The sequence below is a fragment of the Notothenia coriiceps genome, unplaced genomic scaffold, assembly GCF_000735185.1.
Source record: "Notothenia coriiceps isolate Sejong01 unplaced genomic scaffold, NC01 NC01_scaffold00024667, whole genome shotgun sequence".
NCBI lineage: Eukaryota > Metazoa > Chordata > Actinopteri > Perciformes > Nototheniidae > Notothenia > Notothenia coriiceps.
In genome coordinates this window covers 7,990,893-8,008,738 of record NW_011357368.1, presented here as the reverse complement: position 1 = coordinate 8,008,738, position 17,846 = coordinate 7,990,893, and the positions used below count along the sequence as shown (strand labels likewise).

General features: G+C 40.4%; 2 protein-coding genes across 16 annotated transcripts in view; one reads left to right on the top strand and one right to left on the bottom strand.

Moving 5' to 3' along the window:
* The window catches only part of topbp1 (DNA topoisomerase II binding protein 1), a 976,277-nt gene that overhangs the window by 284,780 nt on the left and 673,651 nt on the right, over window positions 1-17,846 (bottom strand). The gene's annotated exons all lie outside the window — the stretch shown is intronic.
* madd (MAP-kinase activating death domain) overlaps window positions 1-17,846 on the top strand; it is a 230,960-nt gene that overhangs the window by 7,304 nt on the left and 205,810 nt on the right. For all 13 annotated transcript variants that reach the window (XM_010782617.1, XM_010782612.1, XM_010782609.1 and 10 more), the window contains exons 2-4: window positions 11,541-11,753; window positions 12,829-13,467; window positions 16,645-16,948. In XM_010782617.1, the coding sequence (XP_010780919.1) occupies window positions 11,695-11,753; window positions 12,829-13,467; window positions 16,645-16,948 (1,002 nt within the window). In that variant the 5' untranslated portion in view covers window positions 11,541-11,694. The remainder of the gene's footprint in view (window positions 1-11,540; window positions 11,754-12,828; window positions 13,468-16,644; window positions 16,949-17,846) is intronic.

Here is a 17,846-nt window from a genome sequence, read left to right as displayed (position 1 = left end):
TTTTTTTAAAACACAACTGCTTCCAAGGTCGGTCTTATTTCTTAAGGTGGACTGAACCATGAGTGTGGAGTAACGTTGTATCTTTCATTTAAATGAACTGTAACCTCCACCCAGGTATGTAACTGCAGTCTATGGCAGAATCACTGAAACTCTGTTAAGTATCTCCATCGTTGATCCTCCCCCTGCCCCCGCCTCGAAGTAAGAGTGACGTATGCGGTGCTTTAGCTCTGGCCCGACAATCTTTTGGTGCTTGAAACGAACCGGATTCCGGAGCTAAGAGGCTGCTCCACTGCGGTGTGAACAGGAAAACCCGGTTCTTTTCAAGCTCCAGCTCCGAACCGGCCCTGAAACACAGTTGGTGTGAATGAGGTATCAAACTTAAAATCATCACACCCAACATTAGCCGCCTTTAGCTTAGCGTTGGTGACGTCATGAGATTGGGAAGTTATTTGTTTATAGCCTTACGTTAGGAATTTACTTAAAAATCATAGAGTGGTCTTTAAATGTGGAGATTATCAAGTATCATAGTTGTGTGTTTGCCAAAGATCCTTATTTTACAATACAATAAAATCTAATGTAGCACTCGTGTTAGCTTTTTTTCGAAGGAGCCCTTGCAATGCTAACTGAAAACCAAACTCAGGAATGCACACACAACAGCATTTCTTCACTCACTGATATATCCTTGGATTTACCCGCTGACCATGCAACACTTCCTGTTTGCAAAATGAGAATCCATCAAAAGCAAGTCTAGACATGAAGCAAGTGATTTAATAATCGTCATGGAGAGGTTGAAACTGGGTGTCAGGACACAACCACAGACGAAGACCCCTCGAGGTTAATCTGAACTTTCAAAGAAATCCAATTAAAACGGCAGCACTAAAGACACACAGTGGTGGGGCCTCTTGTGTGTAACTCTGCTCCTGTACAAAACACAATAAGGTATTTTCTCACCGTGACACCTTGGGAAATAGGGCCCGGTTGCTTTTGTGAGTGAAAGAAAGAATCGTTGCTTATCTGCTCAGTTTCTTTCTTTTAGGTCACAATGTTTTCTTTCCTTTCAGGTGGAACAAAGATAAAGATAAGACCACAGTATCCACAATTGTATTCTAACACAATACCTTGGGTGGGCTAACAAATCCCACATCTCTTGTTATCGCCTCCCATTGTGAAAAGAGGAAAAAGTAAACCTTCAAATTATTTTCTTTCATTCATCGTGCAGACATCTTCTGCTTATTGAACAGCATGTGTGAAGAGCTTTGTTGAAAATTGACACATTTGACAAAAATAGCTCACTAGTTGTTGAAATGGTTTCGACGGTGTATGAATTCATTATCACGTGAGCTGTTTTTCAGATGCATTTCTGAAAGGTGAAATACAAATGTGTTGATAATGGTTTCTCTATATTACCTTAACAGCATTTGTCCTTTTTAAGTAAAAATACAGTGCTACAAGTAAAAGTACAAAAGAATCAGCATAGAAAGATACTTAAAGTACTTGTTAAGTAAGGCCCATTTCAGGGTCATATATTAAATGACCCAATTATAATTTTTGTTGTATTAATGTCTTCATCACAGCTGGAGAATATGGAGCTATTTTGAATATATCTTTTAATATGTCCTCTCTAAAGTGTATTCTCCAAGAGTGTCTTCGAAGATTACATTTCAGGCATATTGAACTCTGCATGAGGTAAAAGAGGCGGAATTAACTCCTGGCTGGAAGTGAATGTGTGTTTAATCTCAAAAGAGAAATGTATTAGGAGCAAAATTCATTTAACGTGGGAGAAGGAAATAATAATTAGATTGATGTCGATCAAGCAAAGCCTGGACATCCTCAGTCCTCTGAAGAAAAGGTCTGATCAGCACCTGGAACATCGCTGATAAAGTCTTCTAAACATAATCCATCTATAATCTAATATTGTCTACACACAATCCATTCAGTCAAACTAATAATATAAATGTAATCTAATACACCACCTCCTTCCACTAGTAAAGGAACATTATGAAATGCAGTCAGATGTTTGCTGTTCTGACTGAAGGCGGCATGCTGTCACATGAACATGCCCTCTATTCGTGATTTTTGGGGAGTTTAACAGACCCTGATTATAGAATGTTGCTGGTGTTGGTTGGTTGGTGAAATGTTTTTGTATTGGATTTGTACAGGACTGAAACTACTAGAAGGCATTCTTCTATACATTTTGTTTTTGTAAAAATATTGCAAGGATTCTGTTTTTTTGGGGGGGGGGGATTGGTTGATCTTCTGTTGTGTTGGACCGAAGGGTTGCCGGTTCACGTCCCCGATCGGACCAAAAATACGGAGTGTGGGCTGGTACTGGAGAGGGGCCAGTTCACCTCCTGGGCCACTGCCGAGGTGCCCTTGAGCAAGGCACCTAACCTCCAACTGCTCACTGGCGCCGGCTAGACTGGCTGCCTCCGCTCTGAACTCTCAACTGCATTCTTCTTCTTCTTCTTCTTCTTCTTCTTCTTCTTCTTCTTCTTCTTCTTCCCGGAATCTGTCAGAGTACAAATGTATGAGTGATTTGACCATATATTGACTCAACCAGATCGCTGGTACAAAGTCAGCATTATGTCAGGTCAAGCAAGTGAGCAGTATGATATGTTTCTAACTCGGCTGGTGTAAAACTGGAGAAGATAAAACCTGCATTTAAAGAAAAAGCATTATTTCCACAGAGACGGCAAATCAAGATTCGTTTGAGTCTCGTTTAGTTATTAGATTTAGAATTGGAGGATGAAACCCTCTTGAATGGTCACACATACGTAGTTATTGAACAAATTACGAGCTCACTACTCGATGATTGCCAATGCCTGAACCAAACAAAGTAAGTGAGAGTGTAAGAATGCTTCATGTGTGAAATGGAAACTGCAAAACTTGGTGAAAATAATATTCTGACAATATTGTCCAGGGACCATTTAAAAAAAAAAAAAAAAAGGCTTTCAAGTGACACAATATATCCTGTAGTTTTATGCAAAATTAAATAATTTAATGCCATTATCCTACCTTTACCCATTTCCAAATTACAACCCCTCCTAGCACCCCCTCTCACCATTGTTTAGACAGTTTACTAAGTGGACCATGGCTCTACTTCCATGCTCAGCTCACACGTTGCCTTGCAGTTCAGTCAACTTCATCCTCTCTGTTTCTATTTTTAGGTCCAAATTAAAATGTGAAGATTTCCACTGTTTCACTCTCTGCTGAGAATATTGCATGTGTTTCAGGTGCAGTGCCCTTAATTGAATGCATTCAAGCAATCTCATGCAGTTTCTGACTCGCTGGCTTAATGAGAAGCCTTTTCGGCACCTCATAAAAATACTCCCACTTTTCAATGTGTTTAATGAAAGAGCTTGTTCCCACTATGCCACCGCTCCAAGTGTGTTTTTAATTAAAGAGAAGTTATTGGGGACTAATAAGGCACCGACATGAGGGCTGATGTAAGGTTCACTGGCGTGGTGGAGCTCTGTGAGCAGTGACTGTCGAGACCTAACACCAATATTATCTCCATTTCATCTGCTCAATCATTTCTGGGTCAGGAAATCCACTCCAATCCCCAGAAAATCCCCCGAAATATCCGCACATCCATTTCCCCACCTTTGTCAGTGGAGTCTCGCCAGAGCTAAACACCCGCATGGTGTCACAGATAAGGAGGACAAAAAACCAAATCCTGCTGTCCCATTTTCATCCCCAGTTGGAATCGTGTTCGCTAATTGTGAGTGGACTGTCCTAGTTTTTAATGAGATAGCTTTCTTTTACACACTTGAAAAAGAAGCACCTTAGTAAAATCAGGTAACTTAGATTTACTTTTTAATGATTAAGGTACTTTTAATGGAGCTTTCTGTAGATGTGCTATGCATCAAAAGCTAGACTGTGGACTTTGAAAATGTTCATTACTACTGAGATGTCCAGCAGCATACGATTTAAAACGCCCTGCAGCATTCATTTGAATATTTGAATGTTGAGTAGTTAACCTTGTAAGGCACATTAGGCTTAAACTAATGGGGACATCTGAATTTTTTTGCACATACATCTCTTAGAATACCAAGCATTGACAGGGATTTTTTTAAAATAAATGACCTTCTCTTTATGCCACTGACTTCTGATTAAACATCATTAGTTGCCATGTGGTCCTCACACCAAAGCCAGCATTTCAATGTCAAAGCTGCTCATTTGCTTAAAGCAGCTCAGGGTCCCTCTGCCTACATCGTGGCCCATCTCTTGACTGTGGAACAAATGAGTGTCTAACATTTAATTTGAGACAATTAGGCAGCCTGCTTTATGTAATTGGTTTTCTGGATGGATCAAACGGTCACAGCACAGGCCTGGATGAGAGACAAATGTGGGCGAATTAGAAGATGCAACAAGGGGACTCGGGCCGAGGTGTCCTAGATGTTTCATCAAACAGTTTGGTAATAAGATATCACAGCGTTTCCATTGGGACGGCCTCAGACTTGTATTTCTTTCTTTTCTCCTTTTCACAACATGGCCAATGCCTTGATATTCAAAGAGAACACGATATATTTTGAACAACTCTCTGCCACGGTGAAAATTCAGATGTCAGGCTCAGAGCATTACTCTCCGTTATCACACTTGCGTAGACGACTGGCAGTTCAATTTTACGGCTCAACAGAGCTTAATACAAAGCAGCACTCTCCGGGAAGTAAGGCGGCATTTTTCAGCCCAGCGAAATGTGCTTTAATATTTAGTGCGTTACGTTGGAATGTAATAACACAACGCTGAGGAAAAGACCCAAAACTAAGCCTGTGATGCCATCCTGTTTATTAACATATCATGTAAAGTACAGTTTTAGGAAGGGGAGTAACCAAGAACTGAGATAGAAACAAGTGGTGAACAACCCAAGAACATTTTCTGTTTTCTCTGAAGGTCTGAGTTGGGAAAATACTGAATGTCCTCTTCCAATCTCAGAGTAACATGATATCAAAGGTATCCCAACTGTAGCTGTGAACATGACAGGATGTGTGATTACCTAGAAGAGCATCAGGACTGTTTGAGGCATATGATAGCTATGTGATTAACATGATGATTCAGCCTCTATGGAGAGACATATGACAAGCATGCTCATTTCTGACGTGGAGCTAATCTGAAGTAAACATTGAATACTGCTTTCTATTCCTCCATCTTGTGACTGTGGAACTCCCTCTCTTGGATATCAGCATGTGAAGGACACTGTTCAGGAACTAGTTGATGCTCTGTATGTGATGACTACTTCAGTCTGCAACTATTTGTCCATACACTGAGCATCAAAGTGTCACATCACAGCGATACAGCAATAGATGAATATCCTGTTAGAGTAACCAGGTGGCTTTGTGCAGGACTGCAGAGCATTGTTTTCATTTGTCCCTCAAATTGAGTCAATGTCCTTTATTTGATTAACAGTCAACTCGTTACATCCAATAGATTTTTAGAAAGCATGAGAGGGCTATCAGCCATGTGAGATGGAAGGAAGGAAGGAAGTAGTCTGAATCAGAGGAGGACTGGAAAAAAGGTCTTTCGAAACCTTGGACCGCAGCAACCATGTGCTCTTAATCAATGCTACTTTCAGGGACAAAGGGAGAGTCGTTACCTAAAACACATACTAAGGTGGGGGTCGTCACAAATACAACTGTAAGTAGGAAAGGGGTAGAAATAGCGGTAGAGATTCAGCAACGGCCTATAAGTGAGATTTATAACCACTGCTGCTGCAACCCTAANCAGTTCTGTCATCAGATTACGATTTGTTAAAACATTGTTGTTTCTTTTGATGTGAAATATTATTTATTTTATTTAAATAAAAAGCAATGTTAAAACAAAATTAACATTGCTTTTTATTTAAATAAAATAAATAATATTTCACATCAAAAGAAACAACAATGTTTTAACAAATCGTAATCTGATGACAGAACTGTAAACAGAATAGCTGAAACTTTAACAAAATAAAGAGTAACTCTGTTACCTCTAATCATTAACCCATGTTTGTATAATTGAGTTAACTCGGGTGTGTTGCTGACGTGGAAACGTTACTCGTGGATGGGGCTACAGAGCTACTAGACAGACAGTCGAACCCAGTGCATTCCTCCGTCTGAATGTGGTGCACTTTTGCTAAATGTTTAGACAAATTGCTCGTGTTACCTCGCTTACATGCTAAACTCTTATTACACTTTTGGCAACGAGCATTGTCCACATCGAGACGGGTAAAGTTTAACCACACCTCGGAACGCGTTCTCTCCGCCATCTCCGCAGTGTGTTGCTGGCGCTGATTGTTGCAGCCGCGTGTGTGTAAACTGCCCCACCCCCTCGCACACAGACCGGGGAGAGAGATCTCGTTTGATCGAAAATACATCATAGACGCATTTCTATCTTTTTGCATGTCAGAAACGAGTTGGCGACACTAAGGCTGCGATATAATGTTTTTGTAGCAATAATACATGACATATATTTTTTAAATGTCTCCAGTACCGATAAAAAGACCAATAACTTTGGAGCTTAACGGCGCGTAAAACACACGTGATGACGTCACCAACGAATCGACGACTGAATTAGTTGGCAACTAATTTGGTAATCGATTAAGTCGATTAGTTGTTGTTGTTGCNCTTTATTGACACGAGTACACTTTTTTATAAGAATATAGTCTAAACCACAGAAATGACTCCGGAAAAGCTGCATATAGAGCCATAAGAAATGAATGCAACTGATTTTATCCGCGCGGTTTGGCTTTATGAAGCAAACGGTTACGTCATGACGCATTACCATTCGGACTGTGGGCGGTGTGAAACCTAAAAAGCTCTTGCACGGAGCTTGAACCGGAGTTGCGTTGGTGTGGATGAGGTATTAGTCATTTATTTCCAGGAGTGAAGTAATGCTGTTGTGTGTGCATTGATTGTGAGGTTTCTTTTTGTTAGCCAACTTGGAAGTTAGCATTGCAAGGGCTCCCTCGGCAAAATTCAATGGGAGTTTTCCATTAGACTTCGTTATATGTTAAACAAATAAGATCTTTGGCAAACACACAACTATGATACTTGATAATCTGCACATTTAAAGACCACTTTATGATTTTTTGAAGCGATAATGAAACTGCAGAAGTAAATTCCTAACGTTAGGCTATAAACAAACTACATCCCAATCTCATGACATCACCACCGCTAAGCTAAAGGCGGCTAATGTTGGACGTGATGGCGTTTAGTCGTCTCATTAAGTCCCTTATTAGCAACCACCGTTTTTAAATTCGTATTTTATGTTGCAACGAAACAAACGTGTAACATCTCTTCAGCTTGTGTTAACCACAGCTTAATCATGGATGTGTACTTATTTGGTTTTATTTTTATATTTTAGTAACATCTGCTTGTCTTCTCTTTTTTTTGCCTTTTATCTGCAATGTCACTTTTGCAGTAACGCTGTAAATGTCCTTGCTGCGGATATAATAAAGGATTTCTGATTCTGCTTTTGAGATCTTATTTCAGGGATTTAACCAAAAACATGTTAAAAACAGCGTTAATTCAGTGATCAGAAGTGGTTCAATTCTGACTCATTTCCGGGGTTTGAGACCGATTCCTGCACCACACATAGACCTAACATATACTCTTGCCCCATGTGGACTCCAGTTCGGGTTCCTAAATGTCATTCCTGCAAGTTTTAAAGCCCACTTCACCTTCATGAAGACGATCCTCTTAGATATTTAATTGGCCTTCTCATTTAAACCTCATTTGGTACTTGCTTAAATGCAAGTATCTCTTCACGGCGGTCTATTCTTAGGCCTTATAAATATTCAGTTCATCCATAATTATCTTGATTATAATCAAGTGTTTCACAATCATGTGTAATTAAATGCTGCAGGGGTTTTGGAAACCTGTCCTTCTTTAAAATGTATTTACTGCATCAGACTCTTTAAACGTTAGAAGTCAAATCAATAAAATGAATGTTATTTTAAATGTAATAGTTGAAAAAATTATCCTACCATACGGTTTAGCTTGTGATCTCTTTTCAGTACAGTGTGCTTTTGGCCTGAAGCAGAACGACCCTCTGTGGGGAACAGGCTCCTGAAACATTGATGAGAAGGCATACATGCACTTGTCATATTGAAAAGTCATCGCTCTGTATTTAGTCTAGACTCTAGAGCTATCTATACCAGAGCACTTGAATTCACTGGTGGAAGAAGTACTCGAAAAGCACTCTGTTATAAGTAAAAGTACTATATTCAAATGCTTACTAAAAGAGGCTATATTATGCTTTTTGGGGTTTTCCCTTTCATGTAGTCTGTTAAATGTTTTTGTTTGCATGTAAATGGTTTGCAAAGGCTCAAATCCCAAATGTCACTCCAGTTGGAGTTTCTCCCCCACACACTCCCACCCTGCCTGAAACGCCTATTGGCTAGCGCTCCAACACATTGTACGGGATTGGCTAAGGGGCGGGACCTCTTTAAGTAGTTACAACAGATCACAACAGAGCATGCCAGCTAACCAATCAGATCAGACTGGGCTCTAGTTTCAGAAAAGAGGGTGAAAAGAGGTGAGGCAGTATTAGAAAAATAAAGAGCTTGTTGAACATTAAAGCATGGAGACATGTCACAGTAGAAGCATGTTGTAACGAATGCTATCAAATATATATAGTGGAGTAAATAGTACGATGTTAGCTTCTTAAATGTAGTGGAGTTTAAAAAATACTCATTAAAAGTACAAATACCACACAATTAGTACAGTACTTGAGTAAATGTACTTTCCTTCACTGCTTGAATTCCCTTCAGCTAACCAGAGCATATGTCTAACTAAAGTAATGTGGTGTGCTATAGTTATTCNAACCAGACAAATATAGCGTTCGGAAATCACAGCGGTTGAGACCAAAACGATCTCTTACACGATTATAATTTCTATCATTTAAAACAGCAGAATTATTACAACGCCAAGCAGTTTATCTACAATATACACACAGACACAAGCTCTTTTGCTCTTAGACGGAGGAGGCGCTCAAGCAGTCCACAGACTAAAATCTTTAACCTCAAACAGTTACAAAAATAGAACCTCTAAACCCTTACCCATAGACCCACAAGAACCACCCCGTCCACACCATGGTTTTGAAACAGCCAGTTTACGTAGTTAGACATCAGACAGGTACGTATCGTGTACCCACTCTACCGCCTCCTTACGCGCTCGTTATCAACTTCAAGGACTCACAACAAAACTCCACACACTCAAACTTATTACTGTAACAGTGGTCCAGAGCCTACACCTGTACTCGAGATGACCACCGTACATTACTTATGTACTCAAATCTGTAACACTTTACAGACCACTATTGTAGCGTCGAAGACAGTACATAGTATCGTTTTCCCACGTAGTAGTGTTAAGCTGTCACCTACGTTATTAATCTCTACACCCCAAGAGTCTGAACTACAAAACACAGAGGAACCTCGAGCAAGAAACAGATCATACGTAGACAATACAGGGGTAGGTGTTCAATCTATTTGCTATAAAGCGATAATGCAGTAGATCGTACGAAATCTATTTGTTGAACTCATATATTTTGAGTTGTAACAAACTATGAGTTACAGGGAATACCTTCAATTATTCTACATAATCATTGTCTTCAATGAGAATAAAACAATATTTCAAAAAGTCGATAAGACAAATGATCAAGACAGTAGTCTAATGCTAAACAGTTTTGTACAACAAAGAAGACTACACTTTTATAATGAAATAAAATAATACTTTATTTCTATTGTACCCATTAAAAAAAAAGTGATTCTCATAACAATTCATATTAAACTTACTTATATACATAAAAACTTAGTTCGACTACTCACTATATAGAGTAAATAACAGAAGATACATTTCAATGGTGATTTACAGTGATGTTTAGTAGTCCGTATATATCGTATTTAAACTCCTACAACACACAATAAGTAGTATTTATACTCGCATATAATGTTTTTGTAGCAATAATACATGACATATATTTTTTAAATGTCTCCAGTACCGATAAAAAGACCAATAACTTTGGAGCTTAACGGCGCGTAAAACACACGTGATGACGTCACCAACGAATCGACGACTGAATTAGTTGGCAACTAATTTGGTAATCGATTAAGTCGATTAGTTGTTGCACCCCTATTGGAAATGTACCGTCCTGCCGAGTTTACAGTTTGGAGATTATAGTCTCCTGACTGTGAGATGATGCTAGCCTGCAGCTGAAATTGGCTCCATGGTGGGAAGAGCCTTCTGTAGAGGGGCTGCAGTAACCTGTCAGTCACTGGGCCATAGAGCAAACTGTGAAGGTGCTTATTCCACCAAGACCCGTAAGCTGCTTACCATTACAGCGAGCTTCCAATGAAAAGTCTGTTATCCTCCGACAAAAACAAACGGCTAACATATTGATCGTGATATGGTTGCAACTTGTATGATCCATTTCATTAACAAAATTATCTGCCTATTATTTTGTAGGTCTATTTAATGTCAGGAAATTCTGGTCTTGCTTTTTAAACTCTTATTTTCTCACTTTTAAACAAAAGGATATTCAGTTTAATGTGATATAAAATGGAGAAAAGTATGATGTCTCCATATTTGGGAGGTTACAAACTGAGTTTTCTGACAAATTCAAACGATTCACAAACTTGACACAATAGGGTCTGAAATAATGATCAACATATCCGTGCAAGTCATAACAGAAAAATCAGCGCTCAGCGTCTCGCAACACTATCAAAGTTTTAGAGGAATACATTTTTAATCCTCTCTGTTCAGAAGGATGTTTTTTTATTTGGCTGTCATGTCATCTTTTGTGCTCCGCCAGCGTGTCATTCTAGCCATCTACTCTCTCTGTAGAGATGGTAAAAACGTCAACATTGTTAATGTCTTTCATTTTTCATGTGACATTGAAATGACATTTGCGAGGTAAAATGCTCTTCAGAAGAAGAAAAACATCTTAAAATATTTTATTTCTGTCAGGTTCAAGTGCTTTTGTGATGAGCAGTCAAACTAAAGTGTTTGGGTTGTTTTTCTTCACTTTCAGTCTTCTCCAAAATACAGTTTAGTGTTGCATTTATGCTTCCTGATCCCGGATGGGTGTTTTGAGGACAATACAACATTGCTCTGTGTCTGCTCTCGTGTTTACCCAACCAATAAAACTCCTATCCCGTAGATCTATAAAAGATTAGGAGATGCCTCTCTAAATGTGCTTGTATGCACACAAACCATCTTGTCATGTGGGTTTGAAAGACTGTCTGTATTAAATAGTTAGCACTGACTGAAGTACTAGATGAGACGGATACAGGAAGAGGGGAGACCGCTGCGAATAGAATAATAGCTTGCACCTTGACATTTTGAAAAAAGTAAAAGACCATAAATCATGATGCCATATTTGGCCCAATTATACAGCTCTGAAAAATCATGTGACTGGTCGGTTTTATGCCGTGCTGGTGGAGCAGATGTCTACATAATGCATCCTCAAGGTTTCTCATCTGTTGAAATTCCAGTGTTTATTCAATTATGTCCATAAAAACACATGACCTAAATTAAAAAACTTTTCCTCCTTTTCTTGTCTTACAGGTTTTCATTTTTCTTGAACCATCACTATGATAATCAAAGAGCTGTGTTTCGACTTTACACCGGATCTCTCCCAGCTGTGATGGAAAGGCAACACTGACTTGAGAAGGACCATAAATCCTGGATGCTATAACGTAAGGGACGTTGTCAATCAAAGATGGAGAAAAAGAAACCATGCCCTCGCCTCCTCGACTACCTGGTGGTGGTCGGAGCAAGGTAAGAACTCAACTTGAACTGATATCGTACTTTTAGTTTAAAGGAGTAAACGGGTCATCATAGGGAGAGTCTAAACACTGTTTTGAAAACGACTGTTTAGGCATAGCAGTAGTTGAGGAAATATAAAGTATTGGACTGATTTAACATCGATTACATTTTATCTCAAGCATATACATAAATAGATTTTGTGTGTTAGGGATATTGATGTCGTCATGACTCAATCATTTTGAATGATTTTGCTGCTCAAGGGGATGTTGTTGCAGAGATTCCAGCAGATAAACCCAGAGTGATCACACAAAAATGTGCACAAGGCAACATCATCACACAAACGCTGTATGTGTTAGTTAGCCCACCTAGCACCTACAGCTAGCTTTAGCTTGAACCTTGGCATTGTGCTAGTTACCGGTTTACTTTACAAATGTCAAGAGAACATTTGAGTTGCCTCAGTTTCCAGAGTCGTATAACGCCGCCTCACAGGAAATGAAAAACCGTGGTGTCTTGGCATATGATAAGAAGACAAACTGGGCTTCCTGGTTGTCAAATCCTCTTCTTATTCTACCCTGCGAAACACTCCTTAACATTATCCCTCTATTCCTCTCTTATTGTTTTGTTGATCTCAACACAGTTTTGTCATTTGTTTATTTTAAGAGTGCACTTGATTGAAACTTCAAAGATTTAGCTTTGGATTGCATGCAGCACCGTATATGTGGCATGCATAAAGAAGGATAGTAGCACATTGTTTCAAGCACAGTAGCCACAGGGGGAAAGGACAATTCACATGAACACCTTGAAATTAGAGGATTGTCAAGTATGCCGCTGTTTTTGGAGTCACACTCCGAGGATCTCTACTGAATCGTTTAAGAAATGATGAATGCTTAGTTGTGGTTGGGATGGTTTTTAGTAGTGGCTTTACGTTTCTTGGAATTTAGCAGCTAAATATAGTTATACATATTGGATTTGCAGATACATCAGATGTGAGTATGGAAAACATGATCATAAAACCACATAACTCATGATGGGCGCAACACAACAGCTTCTTTTAATACAAAGCAAATATTGTCCTTTTCTCCTCCAGGCAACCAAGTAGTGACAGTGTGGCCCAGACCCCTCAGCTCCTCCGCCGCTACCCGCTGGAGGACCACCATGACTTCCCACTTCCACCAGATGTGGTGTTTTTCTGCCAACCAGAAGGCTGCCTGAGCATACGCCAGCGCAGGGTTAGCCTTCGCGATGATTCGTCCTTTGTTTTCACGCTGACAGACAAGGACTCGGGAACCACTCGTTACGGAATCTGCGTCAACTTCTACCGCTCCTTTCAGCGAGGGCATCATCGCGCCCGTGGGGACAAAGGTGGCCATGCGGAGACGTCCTCACAGGCAGCAGAGACCGCTAGTGATGGATCAGATGCCAGCAGTGGAGGCCCACCATCCTCAGTGTTATCGCCACCTAACAATGCTGAGTCGACAGCTACTTCCGGGGAAGAGAGCGGAAAGCCAGGTGCCGAGCCAAATGCCGGCAAGTCCCCGCAGCACAGACGCAGCGCCGCTAAGATGGCCGCCAGGAACCGCAACAGCACGCTGACCTCACTGTGCATACTCAGCCACTACCCCTTCTTCTCCACCTTCAGGGAGTGCCTTTATATTCTCAAGAGGCTGGTGGACTGCTGCAGTCAGAGGCTCACCCAACGAGCTGGGCTCCCTCGCACCACCCAGAGGTGAGACTGGCTGCTCTTTCTTGTTGCTTACTCTCTTTTTTTCTTCTGCTTACCATTTCATCATGGTCCACATCAAAACATACATGAACTGTTTTAGGCCTATCTTGGTTTCTTAAGGGGGTTCTTCTTTAGCTGCTATTAACAATGATTTCATTAACTAGAAGTCAGTTAAATACGGATTATATTCATGCTTGCCAGTTGATGATTGCTTATTGCTTTTGAGAGTCCATGACCTTTTTTGTTGAGCCACCCTCAGGCCTTTGATCACAAGTGCTCATCAGGCGGATCGCCCCGAGTACGTCCATATGGCCAAGGGCATAAAACCTTTGATTTAATGAAACCATGGCATTTACTTTTCGACCATGAATTGTTATGACTGACATGTTTGCTATGTTTATTTAACTCTGGACTTTACAGCCTCGATTGGGATGAGGCTGTAAGTCATAAAGAAGCCGTCCCCTGATAAATGTGTACATGCACACCTATGAAACCTTTAAAAAAGAATGAATCGCTCTGCTTGAAAACTATAATAATTAGGTAAATACAGCTCATGCTTGTGTTACCCTTCATCATCTGTAAACTGTTGATTAACATAATTGCAGTCATACTGATATTGCATGCAAACTATGAACCACAGAAGACAGGGTTGGCACAGTTGCTTAAAATCCTTTTTTTCTCAAGAAGGCTGATGTTTTTTTTACAATAAATAGCAAAGATGTGTTGCTCTTACAGTGTTCCTGCTGATATTGTTGCCAGTCCCTACGGATTCTGCCCCCCCCTCCGTCTGTTTCTCCCATATTCCACCTGTTGTGCGTTTGTTTATTTGTGTTGCAGGAATATTCTGAGAGCCTTTGTCTGTGGCTCCATGCAGTTTTGCAGGCCATCTGCAGCTTGTGTCACATTGCGCTTTATGCTATCTCAACCCACCTCAATGATAAATAATAGCGACAAAACAACAGCGCGTTGGAAAGGTTTTGTTTTGCAGCAAATATGATTTCACCAAGTGTGTGATATATGTTAAGCTGAGTTACAAAGAACGTTTTTTTAGAAAACAATATAGGATATAAAATGTTTTCTTTTCGAGTAGCTCAGTGGGGTAATTTCTATTGATGGTTGAGATGCGTTTTGGTTTGCCACTGAGGCAAGGCTGAAGGTACAACTCTTCTCCAGGAGCTTATTGGTTTTCCTTCTGAAACACCATAGGGAGGAATAGCAAAGTCATTTGCCGGTTAGACTTTAGGTGTTCAACGTAATCTATGTTGATTTTTTCTTGAAGTACCACCAGGATTGATTGATTTATATTTAGCTTATTATGCAGTAAACACCCAGAGCTCGACACTGTATTTAACTCTGTGTTACATGTTTGGATGTGGCAATTTCTTTGCAGTGCTCTTTAGGTTATTCTGTTGCCATGGGTGACACATAATAGATTGCAATTTTGAAGAAGCAAAGTGTTAATTAGGCTGTCGCTTCACAACGGCTTAGGCCCAGCATGATTCTATGATTGTCGGACCCCTGTGGTGAACATGTTTTCTAGGGCTGCTACTAACAATTTCTGTTCATTATCGATTCATCTGCCGATTATCTGCCTTGTTTTTTTTTCTATTAATGGTTTTGTTTATAAAATGCCAGAAAATCCGTTATAGTTTCTCAAAATGGAAGAGGAGGTCTTTAAATGCCATTTGAATGTTTAAAAAGACATGTTCAATTAAATATGATGTCAGACTGTAAACAAAGAAGTACATTTACATATGCAGCCTAAAAAGACAAATGTTTTCATGTGAAAATGACTTAATAATGATTATTAGATTTTACAAATATTGGGTGATTTTTTTTTTTGGTCGATCCACTAATCAACTAAATGAGGTAGCTCTAATATTTCCGTTCCATTCCCTTATTTATAACTGTATATATGTATAAGTGCAGCTTTCCCCCTCATCACTACAAAGGATTGTAGGAATGGTTAACCTCACATCTAGACCTGTTCCCCTGGTAAAATGCTGTAGCGGCTCCCCATATCATTAATATAGATCACTGGTTTCCCTGAAAGCCTGGAGAAGGACCTTTTAGCCAAAGGCTCACCCAACCTCATCATGTTTTTCCCCCCGACATGGTGGGTTGAAAAGTGGTGTGGCACTGACGGAGAAGGAGGAGAGCCGCTGCCTGATAGCTGCGAGCGCTTGGTGCTGTGGTGCTCTGACAGATTGAGGTCTCTGGCTGCCTTTGGGTAGCAGCTGCAGTTGGTGGGAGGGCTCCAAAGGACTAATGATTGTCTCACTCCTTGCCCCACACACACACACACACACACACACACACACACACACACACACACACACACACACACACACACACACACACACACACACACACACACACTCCAGAGAGGGCTTAATGACACCATGTGTGTGGAGAGTGGAGGGTTTGCACATCAATATTGCGGCAATTAAAAGCTTATTTTTTTCAATCTCATTTGTTAATTATATTAGTGATTTTATTTTGGTTTGCTCATGGTAACTGTTAACACCAATATAATGAGCAAATTATTTTATTTTATTTGTTTTAAATGTCTGGTCCTCAAATTAATGATTTGTAGCATCGAGCAGCTAGCAACAGTTGTTTAAGAACATATTTGTCATCATTGTTCCTTCATTTGACAGAGATTGGGATGGGTAATCATGCTGTTATATGCAGTGGGGTTACTCATAACTGTTCAATTAGCTTGGCCCATGAGAAGCAATCAGTTGCAGTTGTGTTTCGTTTTAAGAGTAGCATTTGCAATGACATAGCAGTGTCACTTGAGCTAGTGCTGAAATGACTTTGACATCTTTTATGCTTTAGGTCTATCAAACCATGATGACAGATATTTAATGAGTTCTCAGATTTGATGATCTATTGTCTCTCTGGGTTTTATTTCATTACAAATGTTATATCTCATGTTTAAGATAAACCTTTTAAAAACCACCACATTGTTCCATGACATGATGTCTTCAAATTGCATGAACGTCATGGCATTGGACTGATAAGTGAAAACCAAACAATTTAAAGATATCACATTGGATTTAAGAAACTTGAGGTTGATTTTTCAATTTCATGAAAGTGAACGAGAATAATCTGTAATGAAATAATAAAAAGTCGAAAAAGAATTCTGAATATACTCTCTGTTTATGACCTTCCCAGGGACACGATGTGGCGGGTGTTCACGGGGGCGCTGTCGGTGGAGGAGAAAGGCAGCCAGCTGCTGGCCGACCTGCGGGAGATCGAGTCCTGGGTGTACCGGTTGCTTCGTTCCCCGGTACCAGTGGCAGGTCAGAGGCGTGTGGATGTGGAAGTCCTGCCCCATGCACTCAAACGGCCGCTCACATTTGCCCTGCCTGACAACTCCCGCTTCTCCATGGTGGACTTCCCCCTGCACCTGCCCTTAGAGCTGCTGGGTGTGGACGCCTGTCTCCAGGTCCTCAGCTGCGTGCTGCTGGAGCACAAGGTAAGGACGGCACAGCAGTGAGTTCATGGGGCAAACTGCTTTTATCATTCATTCACTCTTTGCTCTCCTTTATATAAGACCAGGAGGAGATGTGTGGTTGTCTTCACCAGTGGGATTTTATTTAAAGACTGAACTGATTTTTTCAGGGAGAATAGAGTGGCCAAGCTATATATAGTGTGATTTGATCGGTCAGGGGATACTTCAGTGCAGCTGCATGCCCCCGCCTGGATAAAATACATTTTTAAAGACATCCTGAGGAATGATGCCCAGAGTGAACTTCATCCGACATTTCCTGGGTTCCGTACAGTCCCCCGCTATAACCATTTCATGGAGAGTGGATCATCATGATAGCAAAGAGAAGCCTGCGGACACTGTATGACTAAAATGAAAGACTCCTCATCTCTGTCTCTCCTATGTTTAACACTAGAAGCATTAGTAGCAGTGTTTTACTGCTTTGGGGGGGGTGCTGCCTGAGCGGGGGGGGGTGGGGGCCTTGGTGATATATTTTTAAATCCTCTGTTTTTTTTAGCAGAGAGAGAGCTGTGGATTATTGTTATTGATTTCTCCATCCAGAGTTCTTCGGGTCAAAACCACTAAAACTCATTTAAAAATTGGAAAGCGTTTAGTTTTATTTATAAAGGCACATGTCAATGTGAAAAGTGACAGTATTATGATTATTTGCACTTTTGGTGCATTATATATATAAAAAAAAAAAAAAATAAAAAAGAAAATTATATAATATGATTTTTGTTTTAACCCTGTTTCAGGGGGGTCGCGGGCTCGTTGGCGGGGGCGCCAGCACCCTCCAAGCAATGGTGGGAAACACTGGGGAGTAATTCGAAATCCTTGTTTGAGTGGCGATTAACGGGTGTAGTGTTCTGTTGGTTGCTATTGTGTC